The sequence below is a fragment of the Mirounga leonina genome, unplaced genomic scaffold, assembly GCF_011800145.1.
Source record: "Mirounga leonina isolate KUSES-001 unplaced genomic scaffold, KU_Mleo_1.0 Mir_166, whole genome shotgun sequence".
Classification (NCBI taxonomy): domain Eukaryota; kingdom Metazoa; phylum Chordata; class Mammalia; order Carnivora; family Phocidae; genus Mirounga; species Mirounga leonina.
In genome coordinates this window covers 34946062-34971711 of record NW_023270418.1, presented here as the reverse complement: position 1 = coordinate 34971711, position 25650 = coordinate 34946062, and the positions used below count along the sequence as shown (strand labels likewise).

At 51.8% G+C, this 25650-nt stretch overlaps 1 protein-coding gene across 5 annotated transcripts in view; it reads right to left on the bottom strand.

Moving 5' to 3' along the window:
* Positions 1-25650, bottom strand: part of PPFIA1 (PTPRF interacting protein alpha 1) — a 91867-nt gene that overhangs the window by 11777 nt on the left and 54440 nt on the right. For 3 of the 5 annotated variants that reach the window (XM_035013490.1, XM_035013487.1, XM_035013486.1), the window contains 10 exons: positions 24844-24923; positions 21785-21920; positions 19376-19599; positions 18417-18648; positions 12651-12802; positions 11582-11754; positions 11307-11400; positions 5475-5556; positions 5168-5368; positions 3463-3525 (listed from right to left, as the gene is read on the bottom strand). In XM_035013490.1, coding sequence (XP_034869381.1) covers positions 3463-3525; positions 5168-5368; positions 5475-5556; positions 11307-11400; positions 11582-11754; positions 12651-12802; positions 18417-18648; positions 19376-19599; positions 21785-21920; positions 24844-24923 — 1437 coding nt within the window. The remainder of the gene's footprint in view (positions 1-3462; positions 3526-5167; positions 5369-5474; positions 5557-11306; positions 11401-11581; positions 11755-12650; positions 12803-18416; positions 18649-19375; positions 19600-21784; positions 21921-24843; positions 24924-25650) is intronic. The other 2 variants (XM_035013488.1, XM_035013489.1) reach the window with 1 other exon arrangement.

The following is a 25650-nucleotide window of genomic DNA, read 5'->3' as shown; positions in this document are numbered from 1 at the left end:
AAAAAAACTGAGGGTTTTAGAGGGGAGGGGGGTAGGGGGGTGGGTTAGCCCGGTGATGGGTATTAAGGAGGGCACATACCGCATGGAGCACTGGGTGTTACACGAAAACAATGAATCATGTAACATGACATCAAAAACTAATGATGTACTGTATGGTGACTAACATAACATAATTAAAAAAAAAAAAAGAAAATCAGAGAAATTCACTGTATCAAAGGACTAAAATGAAAAACCAGAGATGTGGGAAAGGTGTGTGACCAAATCATTACTCATTCATTGAAATCTTAGCAACCTAGGCACAGACAACAACGGCCTCAACCTGATAAAGGGCTTCTACAAAAAATGCAGATCTGACAGCACACTTAGTGGTAAAAGACTGTATGCATTTTCCCTACACTCAGGAACAAAGTTAAGGATATCTGCTCCCACCACCTTCATTCAACACTGTACTAGAACTCTCAGCCACGGTGACAAGGCAAGAAAGAGAAATTAAAGCATGAGTTGGAAAAGAAATAAAACTGTCTGTATTTGTAGATCACTTGATTATCAGTATTAGAAAACAAATACAGAGCAGCTATCTGAACTAAAGTGAGTTTAACAAAGTTGCAGGATGTAATAAGATCAATATATAAAAGTGACCTGTATTTCTAAATACTAGAAATGAGCTGGAAATGGACATTTTAAAAATACCATTTATAATGTCATCAAAACCGATGAAACCCTTTGGGATAAATCTAACAGAATATGTGCCAGATTTGTGCCATGAAAAAGAAATCAATACATTACAAGTACATGCATACACATCCAAACAAAGGTACCGGATGTTCTTCAGTCCAAGAAGGCTAAGTTACAGTCACAGGAATTCTGTAGTTGCCTTACAGAATCCTTGGAAATAGTAACTCTCAACTACCACGATGTTCTGGCTTGAAAATACCACCTCTAATCTATTATTTACACCAAACAAGCTAGAAGAAATGACTCAAATTTCAACAAGAGTGCTCAAATTCAGTAGAAAAAAACTGTTTCACTACTTTCTCTGAACAACCTTGAGTGAGAAAAGCAGCAAACATTTTTGGAAAATTGTCACGATGTCATGTTTTCTCATTCTTTCAAACCTCACTCTCAATATCACACACCTGACAGAGTGTGAACATTCATCACTGCTTTCTTGCCTCTGTTTATGTATTCTTAATTGGACAGAAAATGCAAAGGAATTTCTAAAGAGACAATTCCATGGGAGCAGAGCCCTCCTTAATGTTGTTTACTCATTACGTACTTCAGTCCCACTTCTTAAGTGGTCCGTAACATGAGCTCCCGGGGGAGCCAGGCTCAAAGCCAGGAGACCCACACCTCCTGGGCTGCCATCACAGCCTTCTGAAAAAGCACAGGACAGGGATCCCTCTTGGTCAGAGAACACCTGGGCTGCGAGAAACTGCCACTGCACAGGCTCTATTGTTTCCAGCACTGACATGATCACAAATACCATTCTGTAAAATGGGAGGGATGATGGCAGGTGTCAAGAGCAGGCAGCTCGGTTTGCACAGACAGCACACTGATGTTACTTGCTAAGTGAATGCATCGATGACTTGACCACACCTTGTTGTTTTCTTGCCCTGAATGCCCAAGGGCATCTCAAACTCGCCCTTGGTGTTAGAGCCGGTGACTACGTAATAGCACGTGGAAGGCGCACTGTCCGACTTCTGCCCTTCGTTCTCCTCCCATCTAGAAGAGGGATGGAGCAGAAACCGTCCTTGCTTACGCTGAAGGCCGATGCTGGCTAATTCTGGTGTCACTGGCATGGCTCATCCTTGTTTATGTTTCCACTGCAAAGAGCAAACGTTCAGCTGGTTTACCTTACAAGTCACGCCCCGATATAGGGAATCTCATACCGGGGTGCTGCCAAAGTTCTCCTTCTTAATGTAAAACACTGATGTTTAAGCAATCATGAAATGCACCCTTTTTAATTCACTGATGGTCATTATTGGCCCTGTAAAGGGATATCTGAGCGGGCTAAATGATTAATGAGGATATTTATCTGGAGTAGTGGCACAGAGTGCCTAAATCAAAGGGCTGGAGAGGGAGCTCACGGAATATTATAGGCACTCTCCTCTTTTGCTTTTTAAAAAAGTGGTAACATCGGTTTGATTTTAGGAGTACAAATAGAGGAAAACAGTGGTTTCAACCATCAACTGGAAATGAGAAAAATTCAGATTTAAGATTAGTTTGATTTTCTTCAGCTGTACCATGATCCTTCTGAGATCCTTGACAATGATGCCATTAGTAAGAGCCTCGGGAAGAACCTCCTGGCCGCGCCCTTGCAGCCTCCGATCTGGCGCTAAAACAGAACAGCAAGTCAGGCAGCAATGGGGCTAGAAGCACACGTAGGGAACCACTGCTTTTCATCAAGCTGTCTCAAATCAAGGCTGCGAAACAGTCGTGACAGAGCTTTTTGTGAGCTGAAGAGCCAGGAAGCTGAAAATTCGAATGTACGTTTTACAAGGAGAGGCTTGATTTCTGAGAATCCCACAAGTGAGAAAGCCTCTCGACCAACACAGCAGCAGGGCACCACTTAGTAACCCCTGATAGACAGGCGGGGACAGTCCCCGTGCCAACTCTCGTGCTGGGTATGTACCCAGGAGCTGCCAGAGCCATGGCACACCGTACGACAGCCGTGGGGCTAAACGAAGTAGTCTCTGTCACACAGAGTTCACCACCACGGTGCCACATGAGAAAGGTTCAAAATTGTCCATGAGACGTACTCTTTAATCCTATGCTTCACTCTGACTAACGCTTTAAGTCATCAATGATATTCTGCACAAATTAAGATGTTAAAAATGTCAAGAAAAGTCAATTACAAGCTTTCATACTCCAGCTCTTTTGCTGCGGTACATAGAGTGAAGAGTATATTATAGAGAGTCTCCAACCTGAGCCCAGCTTCCCTCCTCATCCTCCTGGTGTTACGAGGTTAGGAATGCAAAAGAACATAACTATTAGTATTGGTGAGCTTAGTGATGCAAGCAAATTAACATTGTAGGGAAGGTGCAGAGTGACTTGAGTGAAAAAGTAAAAAAAAAAACAAAAAAACCAAAGCATCATGCAAAACTCATGCAAAACCAACAATTCCAATTTCTCATGCAAAGAGCCAATTTCCCATGGCAAGCATGTCCATATAAGGAGAAAACTAGGGCCAGAACATGAAGACTGACCGCCAAACTGACGTCTCTCCTTAAAGGAGATAGAAATTAAATCTATTCTAAATAGAGCGAGTCTACCAATTTTAAGGTCCTGAAAAAAAAATCTAAAATAGAATTCCATTTCACATGTTTAACTAATACCTAATGGAAATACTTATCGGAACAATTTAATGTGAAATGACATTTTTGCTTCCCAAGGGAAAGCCGAGAATCGTGCCGTTCGTAGGTGGGGAGCACTGGGGGAGGTGGGCTCGGGGCTGCGACTGACCGTTTGTGACGTGGCTGTGAGCGTTTCCATCTCTTCATGCGTTAACCAGACATTTCCTGTGGTCTAGGGTGACCCCAGTGACCAACCACATCCAGGGCAAGGGAAGCAGTAACAAAGAGGAAAGGTGGCAGATACGTAAGCCTCAGGCACATAAAAGGAGCAGGTGGAGGCAAAGGCCATTCTTCTCACCTTTTCATTTTAGATGCCCGTATGGAAAATGACAGAACATTAAAACAAGCTCACCCCCTTCATAAAGAATAACCACACCATACGAATACTGTGCTGTCACTAACCCAAGAACAGCCCATAATTCCTAGCGCTTCATTTGCCATGCTTACCACCTGAGGTATGTAAAATATAAAAACAACACATTTTGTACTTCTGAAAATTGTGAATGATTCTCAACTAAGTCTTACTCGATACATTTACAGTCTTACCCGAACAGAGCACAACAAAGAGCACAGTCCCCAGGTCTAGCTTTGGACTGTGGGACAACAGTCCCCAGCAGGTGCTCTGAGGTGACTGGGCCACGCGGACGGGACAACCTTGTCTGGGGAAACCCAAGAGGCAGGGCACAGGGCTGAGTGCGTCCGACAGAATGGCCAGTGACTTCAAGGAGCCAAAATCCTGGCCCCCCTGAAGCGCCACCACGGACCTGAGGCCCATCACGGCGCCGTGCCGGCCGCCGGGCCCCTCCGGGAGCGGGCGCACCCCGTCTCACGGTGCAGTTCCCTGCTTGGGGAGGCTCGCCGTGCCTGTCGCTGACTCCGTCCAGGAGCAGCAGCCTTCACTGGACAGTTCATAAAGACTTTGGGAAAACCACCCTACACCTTCATTTCTAGAAAGGTCACTTTAACTGGAAACAACCGGGCAATGGGGACCTGGTCAGATGCTGTGACAGAACATTCCCAGCACAGAGCTCCCTGGGCCGCAGGTAAGAGCACAGACTGACGGTTCATTCCGACTCCTCCCCTAAGAAACAAAGTAAAACAAGCCAGCTGGCAGCCCCTTTCTGGGTAGAGGGGCCGCAAGCCCCGAATTGGGCCCTAACCTGCTGCTCGAAGCAGTATGTCTGTGAGGCTCTTCGGTCTCTTCACCGGGTTTTCCCTCAGAGCAGATCAAGAGCAGAGCGGGGACTAAGCCAACGTAAAGAACCCGCACTCTACAGACCAGGGGTTGGCCTGTCTTGTCTCCCAGGAACCATCCAGGTTTGCATTAGGGTACTGCCGCCCACTCCATGAGGGGGACCCTCCGTAAGGACGGTCGCGGTCCTCCCACGTGGAGCAGAACCTCGCGAGCACAGACAAGGCTCGGCGTGCACCTGCAAATTCACAGGCTGCTTCGAGCTCAGAGCCCCCAGGGCCTCTGGCTCCCGGAACGGGCCCAACACGCCCCTCAGTAGAACACTGGTCACAGTCTAAGTGGGGAATCGAAGCTTTCTCCCCTTCACTTTCGGTCAATTCATATTAAATCAGAGATAGTTACTTTTCTACACTTTTAAAAACTTGTATTTCTATATCACAAAGCCACTGCAGCCAAGCGGTTGTAAGAACATTCAGGAAAGGATCTGTGAACCACCCAACCGTCACCAATTAAAAGCTGTCATGTTTCTGAATGCTAAACCTTTAAGTTGGAACACTGGTATGTTTGTAAGAACCGCAGAGGCAACAGAAACAGCAGGTACACTCTTTCTGCAGACACATACCGTTCTTGAAGTAGGAGGGGCTGACGGGCTTGTCAGGGACATGATTTCCTGAATCGCCAGCCTCAGCTTCAGCCTGTGCAGAGGGTTGCTGATGCCGATCTCACGCTGGATCTCTGTGTCCGACAGGGCCGACATGATGGCCCCACTTTTCACATTGGCACGGCAAGCGGCCACGTACCAGGCGGGCATCCCAACCCACAGCTGGAGACAAGAAGCGTTAAGGCCAGAAGGTTATGCACAGCGCACGGATGGATGAACACACTCACATATGGAACATACGCCACCCAGGAGGAAAAGAAAGATATACCTCTAGCCAAACAACAACGGTCGGTCCATCCCACTGTGCAAAAGGCAAACCTTGTCTCCGGGCTTCCTCGAGCAATTCATGCCTACAAATAACAAGAGATTCAGCATGAAAGACCCACCAGCACATGCGTATATAAAACAAGCTGAACAGAGCTATTCTCTTTACACATTTCTAAAAGTATCCTCGAGTCATCTCCTGGCAGAGACTTATTGCCAACATTAACAATCCCAGCAGTCTTCATGTCCAAGGAAGGAGAGTCAAGGGACTATCTGAATAACGAGGAAAACTGGGTAGGAGAGGAAGCTGCAGCCGGGGAGAGCGAAGAAGCTTCTGTGAGGGCCTCAAGGGTTCCGCATGGACAACAACATCACAGAGTTTCGCACCAGGAATGGTCTGATGTGGCCAGTAAGTCATGGGCCGGGTGCTGGCTGCTTCCAGTCTACAGTGCTATTTAGGTTCATCAGGTACTTAAAAGTTAAGGTGCTACGTCATCCTGTGGTTTCACCCCCAGGCTTCATACCCAGAAAATTTAAATCCCAACCATGCATATCAGCGCACACAGGGCAGACCGTGAGACTCAGATGTCGTCAGGAGCCAACACCCACAGGGTGGCAAGCAGGAAGCATCGGAAATATTCTGTAGGCCTGGCTCTAAGACCCCCCAAACCATGACTTCACCTTATCAGCATCTTTAAAAAGGACTGTCTACTGACAACGTAGTTATGTAAGGGGCAACACAACAATCTTTATGAATCTTATCTTACTTTTTTGTGTTGTGTACTTACAAGGCTTTCTGAAAGACACTAATTCTTCCTAAAAATGAAAAGCCTCCCAGAGAAGGTGGGGTTGGACTGGGGGCGGTTTAACCTACGTGCCTGGGCATCCTGAGGCATTTTTCAATCCCTAGGTCACTTTTAGTGTTATTTCTCTTTAATAATTTCTGCAGTCCAGTGAGTCTTTTATTTCTAAAAATATACATAGGCTCTTTGATATATTTAAATATTATTAGACTTTTCCTGAGACTGTGAAATCGATGTAAAATTAAAGCTCAAAATGTTTCACATAAAATTTCAAGTAAGTGTTCCTTTAACCAACCTTGGGTTTCCTTGGAGTAACAGATATTGTAATTATGCAGGAATGATTACATCAGAGAATGCAACAACTCTTTTTGTTCTTTCTTTAAAGGAAGCTCTATGCCCAACATTGGGCTGGAACGCACCACCCTGAGATCAAGAGTCACATGCTCCATCACTGAGCCAGCCAGGTGCCCCAGAAGGCGCCCCAGAAGGCAAAAAATCTTAATAGCTTGAGGGGGGAAAAAAAAAAAGGCAACCTTTTCTCATTAAAATAAGCAAAGCTATTCATAAACCAAGAAGAAAGAGAGGCCCCCAGGCTGTGGGCATCCTGCTCCGTGGCCCGAACACTGCATAGAAGAGGTCAGAGGAGGGGCCTCTCTGGGTGGAGTAAGTCATCAACGTGCTCAATTAAATGTTGACTTCCGTGTTCTAAGGACAAATTCTCAAAGACAGTATCTATATTTTACGTGAACACTTACTTAAGCCAAATGAGCCCTATGATCAATACAAGTATTTCCTTGGCCGATGGGCTGGGGAAAGGCCTGTGCTGCCGAAGCGTGGTCAGGTGCTAAGTCCTAAACAGCGTGGCCCAGCCGAGGAGGGGCTCTGCCCCAGGCCAGGAGGCCTCTCAGAGGCCCTGCACTCTCCAAGTCCACTGAAGAGTGACCAAACCCAGGGCACTCTGCCACACTTTGTCTTTTAATATGAAATAGTTATTCAGGAGCACCTGGCTGGCTCAGTCGGTAGAGCGTACAACCCTTGATCTCAGGGTTGTGAGTTCAAGACCCACATTGGACGTGGAGCCTACATAAAAAAAAAAAAATAGTTATTTGTTGTAAACAAGGACTATGAATCCCATGACCTGGAGGTTGGTGCACACGATTCTGACTTTACCGGCACCTTCCTCCTGGCAGTGGCCATTTGTGCATGGAAAGCCTTTTCTAGCATGGATGTGCTTTGAGCTCGGGCCCATGGTCCTGCTGAGACTGAGATGAGGCAGTGGAGCCAGGACCATGCAGCAAAGGGATGCAGGAGCCCGCAGGAAGGTGGGGCCGCCGTGGGGTGGCTGAGCCAGGCCTCTGGCTGTGCTCGCCTGCCTCCCCTATCAGTGCACGACGCAGAAGACTGAACAACAACTGGACCCAGGTGGGAACACTGGCACCCCTCCCTTCTCGCAGGGGTGACTGCTCCCCCTCACATGAAGCAGGCCTCCCACGTGAGAGCGGATGACGCGGAGCCCCTGGACACCGCGCCGACGGGGAGGGCACGCCCAGGACGCGAGGGCCAGCTCCACTGCCGTCCTGTCACCTGTCACAGGTACACACCCCTTCCCCGCCGGATCTAGGGACTGTGTTTCTTTCGCTGGCCACTGGGAACAGCCTACTGCACACAGCCAACTTCCTTCATTTGTGGCTGGTATAAATTAAGCGGCTGTGTAAACTTACGAACTTGCCCGTTTACCCAGAGGGTCACTCTAATGAGTGACAGAACCATCTGGTTTTCTCCTTCTTTACTACGACTACAAAAACAAGCATGATAGGTAACAGTTTACTGGAAGGAAATGAGGGATTCTTGTCCAGGTCAATTTCCCAGAAAACAAAACTCTTCTGCCACCAGTTCCAGAGCCTCAAACACAACACGTGAGGTGGTGGGACTCTGAAATGTCCAGCGCTTCTCTGCACCTAACTCTGTGCTGAAGAACCTGGGTTACGAGCCAGTCTCCTGGAGGGGCGAGAAGACTCGTCTGGCTTCTGCTGTCATTTACCTCCTTCCTCCGCTTTCGGACGCCGCATTCCCCGCTGTGGCTGTGTCCTCCTTGGTGTATGACCCGGGAGCCCAGCCGGAGGGGCTGCCCCCTCTGCGGAGGAAGATGGAGGAGCCCTGCACCTGCCACAGGGATGCCAGTGATCCCACCTGGGTCCCACTGGTGTTCACTGACAGGGGAGGCCCTCGAGCATGGGCAGAGGCCTGGCTCAGCCACCCCACGGGGGCTGCAGGGTGACTTAGTTGCGACCTGATTTCCCTCTAGACCCACACACCTGATTTTCCAAACGCCTGTTCTAACAGTAAACTGATGCGGAACGCCAAGCCTTACAATGAGAGTTGCAGGATAAAGACATTTAGAAATCTGCTCAATCCTGTGGGGAGCAGGCGTACGTATGTGAGAAGTCACGTAACCTAGGACAGATGACACGTGTTTTTAGAGTTAGGACATAAATACGACAGTAAAGTTGCCTTTCCTAACAAGAAGCATGTGAGCCTTTGCTCATCAAATACGGTATGACAACAGGCATCGTGCCTCATCTTTTTTTGTTTGTTTTGAAGATTTTATTTACTTGACAAAGAGAGACACAGCGAGAGAGGGAACACAAGCAGGGGGAGTGGGAGAGGGAGAAGCAGGCCTCCCGCTGAGCAGGGAGCCCGATGCAGGGCTCGATCCCAGGACCCTGGGACCATGACCCGAGCCGAAGGCAGACGCTTAATGACTGAGACACCCAGGCGCCCCGTGCCTCATCTTTCTGAGACCGGCACCTCGGATGCAGGCGTATGGGGCCCTACCCACCCCCCACCACGGTTCTGCCAGCCACACAGAGCACCGCTCTCAAAAACCCGAGAATAACTTCTGACTCCCGAAAAACTTAACTACTCATAGCCTACTGCTGACTGGAACTGTTATCAATAACAAACAGTTAACACACATTTTATATGTTATATGTATTATAGGCTGCATTCTTTAACAAATTAAGCTAAAGAAAAGGTTATTAAAAAAATCATAAAGAAAATATACCTACAGTGCTATACCGTGTTTATATGTACTGCATCTAAGTGGACCTGCGCAATTCAAACCCGTGTTGTTCAAGGTCAACTGTACATTCTGCAACTTGCCATGCATGACAACAGAGCATGGAGTATGACCCACCCTTAGGTACTCAGTTATAGCTATGGTAACACAGAACCAAATCCATCAATTTGAATGTCTCAGCTCCAGAAAAACCTACACACACACACACACACACACGTGCACACGCACACGCAGTGTGAAATTTAATCACATGCTGGGGCAAGTAACTCCATAAAGGCTGTCCTCATACGGCCAAGTACTTTAGCATACCTCCTGACAGTGACAAAATAAATGCAGGAAACCGAGGAAACGTTTGGCCAATTTATGCTCCTATGTGAAATACACATTTCTGGGAGCAGTGGGGTGGGAGAGCCAGAGGGCACTGCCCCAAACCTTACTGTTTTCATTACAGAAAATACAAGATGTGAAATAAAACACATCAGCAAAATCTAAGGGACAGAATTTTCCTAGCGTGGTTCCAGGAGCAAAAGGCCTAGCTTCAATATTAAATTTCACACAGCCAAATGGCAACTCCCCAAGATATTTTAAAACATTTTTATACAGTTCAAAGATAGCAACATTCAGATCAGACCACTGTTAAGCGGTTTCTACAAATTTCCATTCCCAGAGAACCAAAACACTGAGTATTCCTACGGTACTGTGAGCAACAACAGAAATAATAGCATTTCACCTGAAACAGAATCCACGGTATGTCAGTCAAGATCATTTTTATGACTTCTGAAAAGAAAACTAAAATGAGGCACATTTCACTAAAGAGAAACCAGCTGGCAGCTCTGGGGGCTAAAGGGGAGCCAGCCTCTAGCAGAGAGGGTCCCGTGGGCTCAGGCGGGACGTGCGGCCCAGGCTCCAGACCAGTGCTGGCTCTCAGGGCAGCCGAGGGCAGCCGACGCCTTTCCCGTTCTCAGGTTTATCTCAGAGCCCACCACGTCCTGCCTCTTGCCATTGGCCCCATCCTCCTCCCTGGGCTCACGTCCTGCTCCTCCCCACTAGACCACACACCGCCTTCCTCTGTTGAAGAGCATCAGTTTTATTTTTCAGTTGTCAGATCACTGAGATATGGTCCCAGCTTGTCCAGTTCATCCACTTAACTCTGGTTTGGGACATGATGAGCCAACACACAACGTGCTCTGGATCAGAAAGTCCCAGAGAAACGTGTCAGCACTGTGTCTTCGCGCCCCTATCCTGAGGCATCACACCACCAGAGATCCTCGACAGGAAACTGTCCCCACTGTTATCACTCATTTCCAGAGTCAAGACAATTTAGAATTGACATGTAAAAATAGACTACAAAACTGAGAATCTATTTAAGATAAAAACTCAGACTCTCCTGGGGAAGGAAAGAAGGACAACACAGTGAGGATTTCCTGACAGATGACTGGTACAAACAGCAAATTCTGCATGCTGGTGGCCGAGTCTTCACAGTGGCTGTAGTCCTACGGACAGTCAGACGTACACTTAGTGCATCTTGTGTGGAAAGTACCGCGTGTGTATTTACAAAGACACAGACGTGTATCTCGTGCTCCCGAAAGCAGGGGAGGTAAGTGCCCCCCTTGCTCCCACGTACAGAGGAGAAAGCGGAAGCGCCCAGAGCCCCAAGACGGGCCAGGGCCAGAGCTGGGATTCAGAGTCAAGTGCTGCGAGGCCAAGCCCCGAGGGCAGACCTCGACACGCGCTAAGACAATTCCCAAGGTGGGCCGGGAACCCACGTTTGAGTCCTTTCAAAACTTCCTAAGTGCTCTACCACCTCCAGGAGGTACCGTTTAATAAAGGCCTCAGGTGCATCTTTTTGGACACGCTACACTCAGCTGGATGGCACATTTAATAAATAACCGTTGGTTAAAAATCAGGTGCAACTGACAGCCACTCAGTGAGATGACAAATAAAAAATGCTTACTTTTTTTGAAGTTTACGATTTTTTTCGGCCTGTCCTCCCAATTTGCTGAGCCCCAGGGCATCCTGAGAGGAGTTTTCTGTCTCTGAAGCAGCAGCTGTGGGGAAGCAGAGGGACTGAAGCACCGGGAGGAACGGACGCGGCCCTGCGCGGGCTCCCCCCGTCAGGGGGGCGCGTCCCCAGGCGGAGCGCGAGCAGTTCCGAGCGCGCCTCTGCCCGGGCGGCCGGCTCACGGAAGTGCCCGCGCTCGCCCCAGCGGGCACGCCTGCGCCACCAACCTGGTCCCGTGGGCTCCTTGCCAGCGTGGCCGGGACGGCCTTTCTCTTTCTTGCCGAACAACCGGCCAATCGAGGACTTGATGCCCTTCTTCTTGGGGGCTTTGTGCAGCGAGTCCTGGCTACTGTTGCTGCTGCTGGGGTTGCTCACGGGGCCGTCCTGTGAGCCTGTGGAGCTTGGGGACAGGAAAGGATCTTGAACAAGCGCTCAGCACAGCACACCATCCCACACACCGGACCCAGAACGCTCGGCGTTTTTAATATCCCTTCATGCTTCATGGCCAAACGTGAGGTCTCGCCTGCACAGAGTGCGTGAGAAGCACAAGCTCCCGTCAGCAGTCCCCGGGAGGGCTGTCCCCGGGAGGCTGACACCGTCTCCTTCCCAGGGAAGCTGTGGCGTCAAGCCACAGGGGCCGAGAGCTTGGGAAGGCGCTCCTACAGACGCCGGCCCTCCGCCCCTCGGGAGCCCCGAGCTCCTCCCCGAGCAGGCCCTTCCCGGCAGCCGGCGAAGGTGGGAGCAGGGCCACGGCCCGGAGGCGCACGCAGCCCTCACTGAGCACCGCCTGGCGTGGAACAGAAACGCAAATGGTGCTGGTCTGGAATGGGGTGCATGAACAACACAGCGGCTACGGAGTGGCCTGGGTGTGAGCACAGGGCGGGGCTCTTGGACGGCCCGGAAGGGCACAGGGCGCCGCCGACAGAAGGAACCGTCGGGAGCCCACGCTGGCACAGCTCCCTCAGGAAGGGAAAGTTCTCCACAGTCAGTGTGCAGACTCTGAAAACGTGAAGTTGTCCTAAAAGCGCTGACACCATTTAGCCCCTTTCTTTCCAAACTGACTTTTGCGCAAACAGCCATGCGTCTTCTGCCCGATCCCCACACGGCTCCCCGAGCTCCCGCGGGCATCCCAAGAACATCGTTCACGTAAACTCCACTCAATTCACTGGTATTTCTTTAAAATCATTGTTCTGACCTTTTTTTCTCCCCCAAGAAAAGATCAAGGATTTCTTAAAACTGCCAACTAGCACTGGAGAGTGTTTCCCGTGGGGTGCGCAGCGCCCGCGCGCGCCTTACTTTCTGACGTCCCTGATGTCCTCGTGGCTGACCGTGTGCAGCGCTCCTTTGTGCAGCCTGTCTAAGCGGAGGGATCTTGGGGAGGAAGGGGGGGACGTTTCACATTTTATCGTTGCCTTGTCATCTCGTACCTCTTCGCGGGAAGCCGGCAGCTGTGGGGGAGATAGGGAGACCAGTTAGCGACACTCCACCACAGAACAATCGCAAAGGCTCTAAACTGTAGCCGTAACCTTATTTGAAAACCTCGGGGTGTACAAAGAGCCTCACATTAGCCTGAGGCTGTGCTACGGGGTGGTCCTGTTTACAAGCAGCAGCCCGTGGACACCCCCGCCCACCTGCATGTGAGTGTAGGGCGCCCCTCTTCCCGAGCCTCCTGGCAGCCCGCGGCTCACCCTCCCCGGAACCCTGCGCTGCCCACCGTGAGGACAGCCACTGAAGGGGATGGCAGAGACCGGGGCCATGCCCCCAGCCCCATCACTATAAACTGGGCCCTCAGGAGCTCTCCCTGACGGAGTGCTGAGAAGGAACGCATTTATCCCCTGATGCCATTCAAAACAAGCACCGGTGAGTGCAGAACCCTCTCGTGCAAAACTGTCCACAGCTTCTTGTTTTGGGGGGAAAAGGAAATAGCCTGTACCATAATCCATCAATTCTAGTAATGATGCAAGCCGTGGAGTCCCTAAGGTCAAGTTCAAAGTGAATAGGCACCCCCCCTTCCACCCCACACAGGTGTCTGGCCCACGTCTCTCAGTGACGTTATAACCTGAGGATGGATGTGTTCCACAGGGCAGGGATGAAGTGGCCCTAGGCTGCCATCACGACAAGATGACCCCCTTCAGGGTCCCCGTGTTACTTTCCGTGCTGCATCTGTGCGGCCTCGGGCAGGAGGGCGGGGCCACAGTGTGGCCCGCGCTTTAACCCCACCAGGCAGGTCTCACTCACAGATCTGGGCTCTGTGGCTGGCTAAGGCAGGGCTGGGTCTCATGAGACATGCGTGGCAGACCCTGTACGAACAGTGAGACTGGGGCAGCCGTGGTGCTCTGTGACAGGACCTCGGCAGCTGCGCAGGGGCTTGGGGACACCCGTGTGCCTTAGCGCTGAGCGGAGCTGAGCTCAGGTAGGACACAACCGTAACCAATGGCTGGATAGTCCTTCATCCTTCCCTGATCTCCCATCACCGTCATCAGACAACAAAAGGTTATGTTAACTGGTTAGAAATTATCAACATAAAATTTAACAGGGACAGATTTCAGTAACAGGGATAGATTTCAAATCCAGGTTAAAGCAAGGATTTGTAAAAAAATAACAAAAAAGAACGGGATGGGGGAGCGACACTTGGGGCTGTGCGGACAATGAGGTCAGCAGAGACACAGTTCCAAGTGCTAGCCTGCCCTGTGCCGCAGCCCGGGCCACACGGCAAGCCCCAGCCAGGCCTGCCCTTCCCCGGCGCTCCCGGGGGAAGTGCACCCCGCCCAGCACTGGGGCCACCAGACTTGTGGCCGCCTCAACTAGAAGGGGAGTCCCCACGAGAGCTGGACTTAGCTTAGCACGCACCAGCGCCAGCACGAGGAGGAAAAGCGGGGGGGGGGGGGGGGGGGCACGGTGCACGGCACGTGCTGGCCTGTCCGTGCCGACCCGGCACTCTGCATGTGCACCTGCTCTCATGCCCCCCAAACCTCCAAACTATGCCCCTCCAAGCAGCAGTCCGCGAGCTCCAGTGACCACAAGCAACAGGAGCGGCTGTCCCGCCTGGGTTCAGGAGCACGCCCCTTCTTTCACTGAGAAAGTCCTGCTCCCAAGAAAACTGCAGAGCCAAAAGCTAACAGACTCAGGCTGTGCTGGGCCCCGCTCTGCTGGGGGCTCCCGGTCTCTGCGGACGGTGTTTACAAAGGCGTAGTCTGTGGCCGGCCTGAGGAGCAGGATCCCCTGGTCCTCCTCACGTAACCGGAGAGCAAACCAGGGCACCCAGAGGGTGAAGAGCACACCCGGGTCACAAGACAGTCAGTGACAGAGCTGGAGCTTGAACCCAGGAGTTTCACTAAATGGCCACACCGGTCTGCGCAGCGGAGGGGCTCCCCCGGCCGCCGCCCAGCTCCTAGCACCGAGCCCCCGACCTGGCAGAGGCGCCGCCCTGTCAGTGCACGGCCAGGCGGGGTTGGGGTGGGGGTACACAGTCCAGGGAGCAAAGCACAACAGTTACAAGGAAGACACTCTGGTCAAGGGATCTGTCCCCTGAGGAGTCGTACCTCCTCTGAAAATGGGGAGACCCGCCCCGCGGTCATGTGTACAGAGGAGAAGCCCCGAGGCCCGTGCAGGAGGTGAGCAGACAAATCCGTACCGCACCGCGGACTCAGGCCCCGGTCTCCGCACCTGGGAAATGGGGTCACAACATAACCTGTGCCTCACGGGGATGCGTGCAAGGGTCAGGAACAGGCTCATAAAGCACTCAGCGCAGCGCTGGGCATACAGCAGGGGCTCACTGCTGCTGGCTAGGATGGTGGTGCCCAGCTCTAAAATCTATGGCTCTGCTTCCATAATTTCTCTTTTTGAAAACGATTATGGGGTGGGAGGATGGGTTAGCCTGGTGGTGGGTATTGAGGAGGGCACATTCTGCATGGAGCACTGGGTGTTGTGCACAAACAATGAATCATGGAACACTTCATCTAAAACTAATGATGTAATGTATGGGGATTAACATAAGAATAAAATTAAAAAAAAAAAAAGAAAACGATTATGTCTGGGGCGCCTGAGAGGTTCAGTCAGTTAAGCGTCTGCCTTCAGCTCAGGTCATGATCCCGGGGTCCTGGGATTGAGCCTCACATCCGGCTCCCTGCTCGGCGGGAAGTCTGCTTCTCCTTCTCCCTCTGCCTGCCTCTCCCCCTGCTCGTGCTCTCTCTCTCTGACAAATAAATAAAATCTTAAAAAACCAAACTATGGTGTCTGGTCTAACTAAGTATACAGCGAGCAGACACCCGTGAGAGAAAGGAGAGCGCCCCCGTCTGTCGCGGTGCTGTGGGAAGACCAGCTCGGCTCACGAGGGCAACCGCCACGCACTCCCTTGGACGCACGTGCTGGGCGCTGCACTAGGGTGCGCTCCTGGGGAGTGAGGGGCACTCTTCCATGTCACAGACAAACAGAGGAATGTTCAGCTACTAAAAATTTTACCTTTCTACGATGTTTCCTTAAATCACTAGGCTGATAGAGGCATGCAAAGAAATGAAGAGAAATCAGATTTACTGCACATGCTGAAGTTAGAAATTCAAGGACCAGAACAGGCAAATATATTAAAAAAAGAAAAACAGGACAGATATAAGTGAGATAAAACTTGTTCAGGAACGACATAACTGGAAATAGAACTTTTTCTTACGACAAATTTAAACATAACAGGTTATTCAAGATTTACTAGAGAAATGCTATAAATTATTACGTGGGGAGATAAATTCCATTTTAACACACACAACTGATTAAAATACGGCATTCTGCGTAACACAGGGACCGAACAGCTGTGTTCTAAACTCTTCTTGAGTCTGTTTTCCTTACTGAAAACCATGCTGCACTTTTATAATATCAACCTCCTGATGCCGAAGTTCCCGCATACCTACTCCAGCACCCAGCAAACCTGCTCTGGGGAATGACCTGCGGGACGGTAATGTCAAATCCTCACCTGGAACTGATTTAAACCTTTCCAAAAATAAGTGCATTGTATAAAGCAGAGTGCCCTGTGCGGATCTGTAAGAACAGGCACCAGCCTAACAGCACGTGGCACCTCTACCTTCTATGATTCCGTACACATGAAAACCAGTCTGTGAAGGCAGAAAGTACACATGCCGGTAAGTTGATGAGATTTCCAGCTGAATACAAGCATCAAAACCAGAACGTAGGGCGCCTGGGTGGCTCAGTCGTTAAGCGTCTGCCTTCGGCTCAGGTCGTGATCCCAGGGTCCCAGGATCGAGTCCCGCATCGGGCTCCCTGCTTGGCGGGAAGCCTGCTTCTCCTTCTCCCACTCCCCCTGCTTGTGTTCCTGCTCTCGCTATCTCTGTCAAATAAATAAAATCTTTAAAAAAAAAAAAAAAAAAAAACCAGAACGTATGCCGTTTGTGTCAGGCTTCCATTAATCTATGCTTAGCGCCTTAGTTCTTTATGTTCGAAACACTTACGAGTTACGTATCTCCTACATAGCTCTGAGTAAAAACACTCCTGACTCACCTGTATCATGCCCTTTTCCACATCTATAAAACAGTGACACGCTAATTAAAACGTTATCACTACCGGGGGAAGGAAAAACCCCAGTATTTAATGAGAAACGAAGATCAGGCAGAAACCACACTAATGAGCCATGACTGACCACACACACACACCATGGACCACAGAGTCCCTGCCACCTGTGCATGTTGTGGAGGGCATTACGGCAAGGGGCCGGATGAACCAAATACCGGCCGGGGCAGGAGGCTGAGGTCTGCACTCACAGTGAGAAACCAAAGGATGAGACAGGACACCGAAACCAGCCACAGAAGCAGATACACTGTCGGCCAGCATACACAGAATCACAAAAACGGGGGAAAAAATAAACACAACTATTCTTTATAACTATTCTTACAAACTCTCTGGAAGGAAGCATGAAAGCACAAAACCATCAAACAGTTGAAAATATTAGTTAATTAGCTAATGATGTGAATTATAAAAATAGCACGTCGGAATACCACAAAACCGACTCGCTACCGCTCCAGATGCCGCTACAGTGATTCGTGGCTGATTTAATTACATGCTGGCGACCAATGCGGCTAAAAACAAGAACGGACAGGAAAGATCCTGACAGACAGAAGTGCAGTTGAAAAGCAGAATGCTGAAAACATGAGTTTGTGTGGGAAGCCAACGCGCTCATAAAACCTAAGCTACACACACAGGGAAGTTATAAAACATTCTCTAGAGCTGCACACTTGTCACGGAAAACCACAGGGTCACTGCATTTCCAGACCCTGACGAGCAAGGACGGCCCAGGCCTCTGCAGGAAGCCGTGCAGGCGTGCGGCTTGCGCTGGGGCCGTCCTGGCCTCACACACACAGCTGGCGTCAAGCATGCGGTCGAGCGCATCATCGAGAGAACCAATTTAAGCTTTATTTTTTTGACTGTGCATCCTGTACCCTCCAGTTAGGCATCTCTAATGCAGAGGACAGCAGTGACTCCCTCTGTAAGTTTTCTACACACTACGAAGACTATCTGCGTTGACTTTTATGAAACCATCTATTCCTAGAAGAATATTCCCCCTCGAGCTGCACGGGCCCACGGTTACACAAATAAAAACTCTGATGAGTTCATGATGACATGCTACACCAGTCAACCAAACAATACAATTAACTTGTCCCTGTGCTATTGCTGAGTGATTAAACACTAGCCAGTTTAAAATATCTTGAACCTGGGGCGCCTGGGTGGCTCAGTCATTATGCGTCTGCCTTCGGCTCAGGTCATGATCCCGGGGTCCTGGGATCAAGCCCCGCATCGGGCTCCCTGCTCGGCGGGAAGCCTGCTTCTCCCTCTCCCTTTCCCCCTGCTTGTGTTCTCTTTTTCGCTGTCTCTCTCTCTGCCAAATAAATAAATAAAATCTTAAAAAAAAAAAAACAAAAAAAACCTTGAACCTTTGAGCGTAACAAATGAATCTGATTTCTTTCTGGGTAAAAAACCAGACCAAAGCGTATCTGTTGAGTCTGAGACGGAAGTCAGGGGCTGGGGTGGGGAGTGCATCAGCCAGAAGAGTTGGCAAATACTCACTAGAGTCATGACCCCGAGTCTGTCCACCTCCCTGGCGGGGCTGTGCGGGCCCCTTCGCGGGGTGGAGCGCCCGCTGTGCGGAGGGGAGGGGCCTGTGAGCGTGGACGTGGGATGTGGGGGGGCGGTGCCCACCGATCTGAACCGACCCGGGCTGTCTAAAGTGCCGCTGCCCACTCGGCTCTCAATCTCCTCTGCCCGCTGCTCCGTGCTCTCCTTCTCTTCTTGTATCAGCCTAGAACAAAAGCGCACAGTCAGCCTGGCTCCACCAGCAAACACATGAATGCATTTGCCCAACAAATCTCTGCTTGCTTCGACCATATTCCCATCAACAGACTCCAGAAACACTTGCATCAATGCTACTTTACCTTCTTAGTAGACTCGATTTTAGAACACCACGAAGTAAACCTTCCACTGAGTCCTACAAAGTTGCTTCCCATCATTTGCGTCTGATTTTACTTATGCACACTGAAATTCTGATGGGGGCCTGCTGGCAACTCTCTTCCTGCACAATGGGCTATGTGAATCTTACAATTCTTAGAGCAAAGCTGTATGTTTATAGATCAAATTCTTCAACTGGAAATCGGGAACCCTGACATAATTGAAGAACCAATCCATGATGCAACTGGGAATTCCCAAACACTTAGGTGTCTAGATCAGATGAAAAGGTGGAGTGATTTTTTTTAAGGCTGAATTCAAGCTAAAGTCTTATTTGATGGAATTTTCAGCCAGCCTCCTCTGAGTTTCTGGATTCACATCAACCATTGTCTGCTAATTTGGAACTCGAGGTGAACACTCTTCTCCCCTGGTTAACTGTTATAATCGAGGGCAATCTTGAAACTTAATTCTTACAATAGAACGGAAGTAGTTTTATTATCGCGGGACACTGAGAGAGCGTTCACAGTATTTGTTCCAGACTTTCTGAGTGTGAATCCACTCCCCAGAGACACGCTCGTCTGCACCTGATCTCTTTGTTGATGGCATCCAGCTGTTCCTGAAGCATCATGGCCAGCGTCTGGGCATCGGCCTGCCCACTGGGCGACAGCAGAGTGGCCGAACTGAAGAGAGCGTCCCTGTCATCTTCGCCATCAGACACGTCGACATCGCTCTCAAACGCGTGTGCCACATTGGCCAGCACACTAGCTTGCTGGGCACGTTCCCAATCCTGTTCATTCAGAGTCTGTACCTATAAATAAGAAAACTGAATCTCAGCCAGGACGGAGAGTAACAACAGCAGTTACAGAAACTTCAAGAAATCTATCCGAAACTCTGGAAGTTTCCAAACGGGAGCCCCCAAGAAATGGGGAACGGCTGTCCCTCCGAGCTGCTGACATCTGCGGGGCAACAAGCAGTATCTGAGGCGCAGGGCGAGGGGGGCGGCCTATCGCCTAGACTGCCTGCAAGGCTCACGCCCGCGGTGGACACATTTCTGTGACGTCATTCACGGGGTGGGACGACCAGCTCAGAAACAGAATCTGAAAATTAAAACAGGATCTCGGTGCCAGTCAGCCACTCTCATGGGAAGTAAAAAACCCATGAAACCCCTGGGGGCTGGGCGCACCTCAGTGGCCCTCATGTCTCACCGGTGTCCCAACGTGGGGGACCTGGAGCTGCCCGAGGCTCCCGCCCTCCCTTCCTGAGGCTGAGCGGTGAGGATGCAGCACGTGCCCTCAGGCGGCAGAGGCGCCGACACGCTGAGCCCAAACCCCCCCGGTCCGAACAAGCAGGTGCTTGCAGGCACCACACACAGGACCGACCGCACACAGCGCTGTGCGGGGGTGCGAGCAGAGGCTCTCCTGGGGCTTTCCTGCCCCCCTCCCTCCACACCTGCCGTGCCCCTCCTCACTCTCAGCGGGGCGCTGCCCCCCATCCCCGGGGACAGCCCTACCTGTAGGCACAAGGCCCGGCCCTCACGTACCCAAGGATGTCATTCTGCCCTCTCTCTGGATAATCAACTTTCTACCAGTTCATTCACATCAGCCTAAAAATGTTTTCTCCCTTCTCTCTCCAAACGAAAACCGAAACCACTGAACTTTTACCCCAGGGCTCCTTCCAGCTACCATTGCGTCTCTGCTCCCAACCAGAATACCCGCTCTCCAGAACGCTGCCCCTATTCTGTCTACGCATCCTCGCCTCCAGACACTGGAGCTTATCGCAAGTGGGCTCCCCCAGAACTAGTCCCAGCTCGCCAGCTCGCCCCATGCTACCAGTCCACCACTGCCCCTGACCTCCACGCTGCCCGGCCCAGCGGTGGGACCGGGCCTGCCGCTCTCCCTTCCCCTGAGCACCTTGCGCACTGGGTTCACTGCTCCGTCTCCACTTGTGCACTGGGGAGCACCCGGAGTGCTATCCTTGGACCTTGGGTCTATCCACAGGCGCCCACTTGGTGACTTTATCTTGCCTGTGCCTCTAGATGCCACAAGTGTGTCCTGGCCTCAATCCTTCTCTCCAGTCAAGGCCTCCTCAGGCCCAGACTGGAGTATCCAACTGCCCACCCGACATGTCCCCCCGGGTGTCTGATGGGCCCGCCGACCTGTGTGCTGGGCCGAGGCCCCATGCTAGCCTCCACGACCCTGTGGTCTTCCTCACCTCAGGAGACAGACTTCCTGCTGTGGAGAGGTCCCGTGGCGAGGACCTGAGGCCTCCCCCCACAGCCAGGCAAGGGAGCTGAAAGCGCACCCTCCAACCCCAGGTGGGCCTTCCGGTGGTACAACCTCAGGAGACCCTGAGCCAGAAACACCCTGCTAAACCCTCCTAAGTTCACAGACACTGTGAACTACTGACTGTTCGTTCTAAGCCACTAAGCTTCACAGCAAGTTGTTAAACAGCAGCAGGTAACTGACAGATGTACGCATCTGACTTTCCCTTGCCTGGCCTCCCCTCGCTGCACGCAGAGGCTGTGCACACAGAAGGCCCGGCCTCTCGTCTGTCCTTACCGCTGCAGCCCCGGGGCTACCGTGACGCCTGGCCCAAAGTCGTTCAATGAGGACGGGCGCTCAAAACACAGACACGTCTATAAAGACACATGCTGCTGACCAGACAAAAGCATGAATGCAAACTTCCAAATGTGAATTCTTTTTGCTTAAGGACGAACACGTGTTTACTCTTAATATCTCAAAACTGTACTAATTAGCACTGTGCCGTGCTTAACTGTAGGTCATGCTTTATCCACATTTCTACTCTTTAAAAAAGAAAGAAAGAAAGCCCTAAAAGTAGATTCTTAGCCCGCAAAAGAAGAATGGGGTGAGGAGAGAGAGAAAGTGACCTATCGGCAGTGTGACTCCAGAACAGCCTCCAAGCCAGGGGACAAGGTAGGTGACTTTCACGGAGGTGGGGGGGCCCGAGAGCCCACTGGGGACGGAGGCCCTTGCCTTGGAAGGCTCATCTCGCAGAGCGGCCAGACGGCCCTTCTGGGGACGCCGCAACACCGCGCTGCTGCTGTAGGAGTCCATGGGGCCGTCTGCCACAGGGAACCGGAAATCAGGGACACTGCCCAAGTGCGGTCGGCTGAAACACGGGAAAAAAAAGGTCATTACTGGAAGAAAAATGACTGTGAGCTTTGTCAGCCAAGCCAGAACCTGTCAGTTTGGATTTCACAGAAAAAGGTCTCCAAGGAGGGCATCTGTTCCCCTTGCTCCTATAGCCCACTGCCCACGCTCTGTGGAGAGTGTCTCTGTCCCAGCAGGTGCAACACCTGGACACCCAGGAAAAGCAGGGCAGATGCCCTGCACAGGCAGGTGAGCGCGCCACGGCCCAGCTGTCTGGGAGCCAGAGGGTGGACGTGCTCTCCAGCTCAGAACCCAGCCCTAGGCCCGCTGTCCTGCATCTCCGCGCCCCCTTCTCTCCCAGGAAGCGCACTGACCCATCACGCTGGCCTTCAACTGCCAGCGTCCCATGGTGCGAGGCCTAGCGACCACAGGGATCCCTGCACCTGCCACTGACAGGCGCTTTGAGGGCGCCGGCGGCAGAAGCCTTCCGAACCCCAACTCACAGCTTACGTGAACTGTTCGGGAGCACAGCTGGTGCTTCCGGGTCAAAAGCACAGACCTGTGTGCAGTTAGACGGACAGACACCCACTGCCTCGGCTGGAGAAGTCCAAGGGAAGGCAGATGGAGCCCTGGGCACCTAGGAGGGAGATGCTGAAGCGGGCCGTTAGCAGCTCCCCTCAGGAAAGGCTCTGGACAAGAACTGGCCACAGAGGCGAAGGAGGGCGGCAGCTGCCAGCCCGCACGCCCGGCCTCGGCCTCACCCCCTGCGCCCTGACCCCGGCACGGAGTCCAGTGGCTCCTTGCTCCCTGGGAAAGAGGAGCGACTGTCTTCGTTTTCAGAAATCCTTAAGATCCTGGGCGACAGGACCCACTCATCTGATTAAGGTCAATTCAAGAGGGGACCCCTGGTGCCTCCCCACGTGGTCCACAGACAGGGCCCCTCCGACAGGCTGCCTCCTCCACCTGCGCTCCACACACCTCCCTGTGGCTTTTAAAGGAACGTCTTCGTCCAGTGTGCCGGACGGTGCTGCTGGCCACAGCCTCCCTTCCCCTCCTCTAGTCCCTGCTTCCTGAAGCCGTCCGCCTGCGCTCAGCAGGAGTTCGAGCACGGCCGCTTTGGGGCCACGGCACTTCGCAGAATTGGCGGGAGCTACACGCACAAAACCGCCCGAGTGTGATGTGCGGTGGTTCACAGATCCTCCGAAGGTCACGAGTGTCACTGAATTCTGACCCCTTTCCAGGGCTCACTTCCTTCCGAGCCCGCCACCCTGCATCCGGTCGTGTCCCCAAGCTCTGTCCCATCGGCCCCAACTGTGTGTGGAAGCCTGTCTCTGCAACCTAGACTGTATCTTCCTGCTGGAGAAGGTCACGCCAACAAGACCAGGGGGGCCGGGCTTGCCAGCTGCCAGCCATCTTTCCAGTCCTGACCCCATGGCCTGCCCGCGCTTACTGCGACACTTCTTCCGTCTCAGCTCCTACAAGCCTCTCACCTGCCACCGGGGTGAGACCTCTACATGAGACTGCTTGGAACACACCCCTTCCTCCGTCAGCCTCCTGCCCACGGTCTTCGGACCACACAGCCGCCCGTGGCCGTGGCCGCTCCCTCTGCCCCTCCATCCTTCAGGGCTTTGCTAGCACACACAGGACACGCAGATACGCGCAGACTTCTCTGTCGTCACACCATCCCACGGTGCCACCCCTCAGGTGCCCGCCCGACCCCTTCCCATCAGGACTCCAACTTCTGCAAGAGTGGCGGGTGCTGTGCCCACCTCGTCCTCCTCTGTTTGCTCCCTCGGGCCTCCTCACACACGTATCTGCAAGCCCTTGAGCAGCGACACTCAAGACCCTGGCCTCTCACCAGCGAGGCTCTCTCTCAGCAAACCTGCTCTGTGCCCTGATCCTGCACACCTCCCTCTCTGGACACACACTCGCGCTCCTCCAAGCTCTCCCTCCGGTGGTTCCACAGACAGGGACAGCTTCCAGCTCTGCCTCTCTGTGACTCTGCCTTCCCTGATGTGTCCTTCTCCTTCCTACATACAGGCTCAACGGAGACAGCCGCGAGATACCCTCGACCTTCCGGAGAGCCCACGTCTGCAATCGCAGAAACAGCTGCGCAGCCTGAGTACGCCTGCGATCCGAGCAGGAGCCGGCTTCCTGCAGACTAGGGAGGGCCCATCAGCCACTCCAGCAGCTCTCATTCAAGTGTGACTCTCACGTGATGACTACGTCCTACAACGGGGCAAACAAACCTTTCAGCACCTTCACGGCACTTACACTACCTGCAGGATGCGGGGCAACCTGCTAGGCCCACGGGCTGGGTGACCTGCTCCCACAGCCGCCAACTCTGAGCTGTCCCAATAGGTTAAGGCGACTACACATCATTCTCCTTCAGTCCCTTAAAAAATGTAGAAAACTACAAGCGCTAGGCCAAGACCATGAATGTCAAGGCATCCCCACAATTCTGGCTGTGCAGCCACTCCCTTGGTGACTTCAGCGACCTTGTGGAGGGGCCTACCGCGCCCAGGTGCAGAGGGCCCTCATCTGACAGGCTGGGCTCCGTTCCCCTGGCCCCACACCAGCAGCGCCACACTCCGGGGGCCTGCAAATTCACCTGCCCACGCAGGAACTAATCATCCCCTACCTTCCAAACCTCCGTCCGCGGCTGTGAGCTTGGTCGATGACAGGACTCCCAGTCCCCCTAGGTGCCCAAACCTAACCTTTCCCTCTTGCCTGCCACTAAGCTAGCTACCAGCTCCATATGACCAAAGGCACACTCTTACAGGCACACACAAGTGCTAAAGCAGGTATGTGTGAACTGGTTCAAGTCAGGCCCACAGTTCATCTAGTCTGTATTTACGGGCTGGTTCGGGTCATACGCACGGCAAAGGGAAGCGGCCCTCGGCCTCATCTGGAACATCTCCGTGAACTGGTACATGTCATACCCGTGATGAAGGGGCGTGCCTCTCAGTCTTGTCTGGTCTAATTCAGCTCTCAGTGCTTCCACATTTAGGACAAGCTGATCCTACAAAAGAGCAAAGGACATCCACTGTAGCCATCTCTTTCAGGATTCAAAATGATCTGTATCAACAGACTCTTTTTTTTTTTTTTTGTAGTTTTTAATTTTATTATATTATGTTAGTCACCATACAATACATCATTAGTTTTTGACGTAGTGATCCACGATCCATTGTTTTCGTATAACATCCAGTGCTCCATGCAGTACGTGCCCTCCTTAATACCCATCACTGGGCTAACCAATCCCCCCTCCCCCCTAGAACCCTGTTTGTTTCTCAGGTCCATAGTCTCTCATGGTTCATCTCTCCCTCCAATTCTCCCCCCATTTTTCCCTTCCTTCTCCTAATGTCCTCCATGTTATTCCTTATGTTCCACAAATAAGTGAAACCATATGATAATTGGCTTTCTCTGCTTGACTTATTTCATTTAGCATAATCTTCTCCAGTCCCATCCATGTTGATGTAAAAGTTGGGTATTCATCTTTTCTGATGGCTGAGTAATATTCCATTGTATATATGGATCACATCTTTATCCATTCATCTGTTGAAGGGCATCTCGGCTCTTTCCACAGTTTGGCTATTGTGGACATTGCTGCTATGAACATTGGGGTGCATATGGCCCTTCTTTTCACTACATCTGTGTCTTTGGGGTAAATACCCAGGAGTGCAATTGCTGGGTCATAGGGTAGCTCTATTTTTCAATTTTTGAGGCACCTCCACACTGTTTTCCAAAGT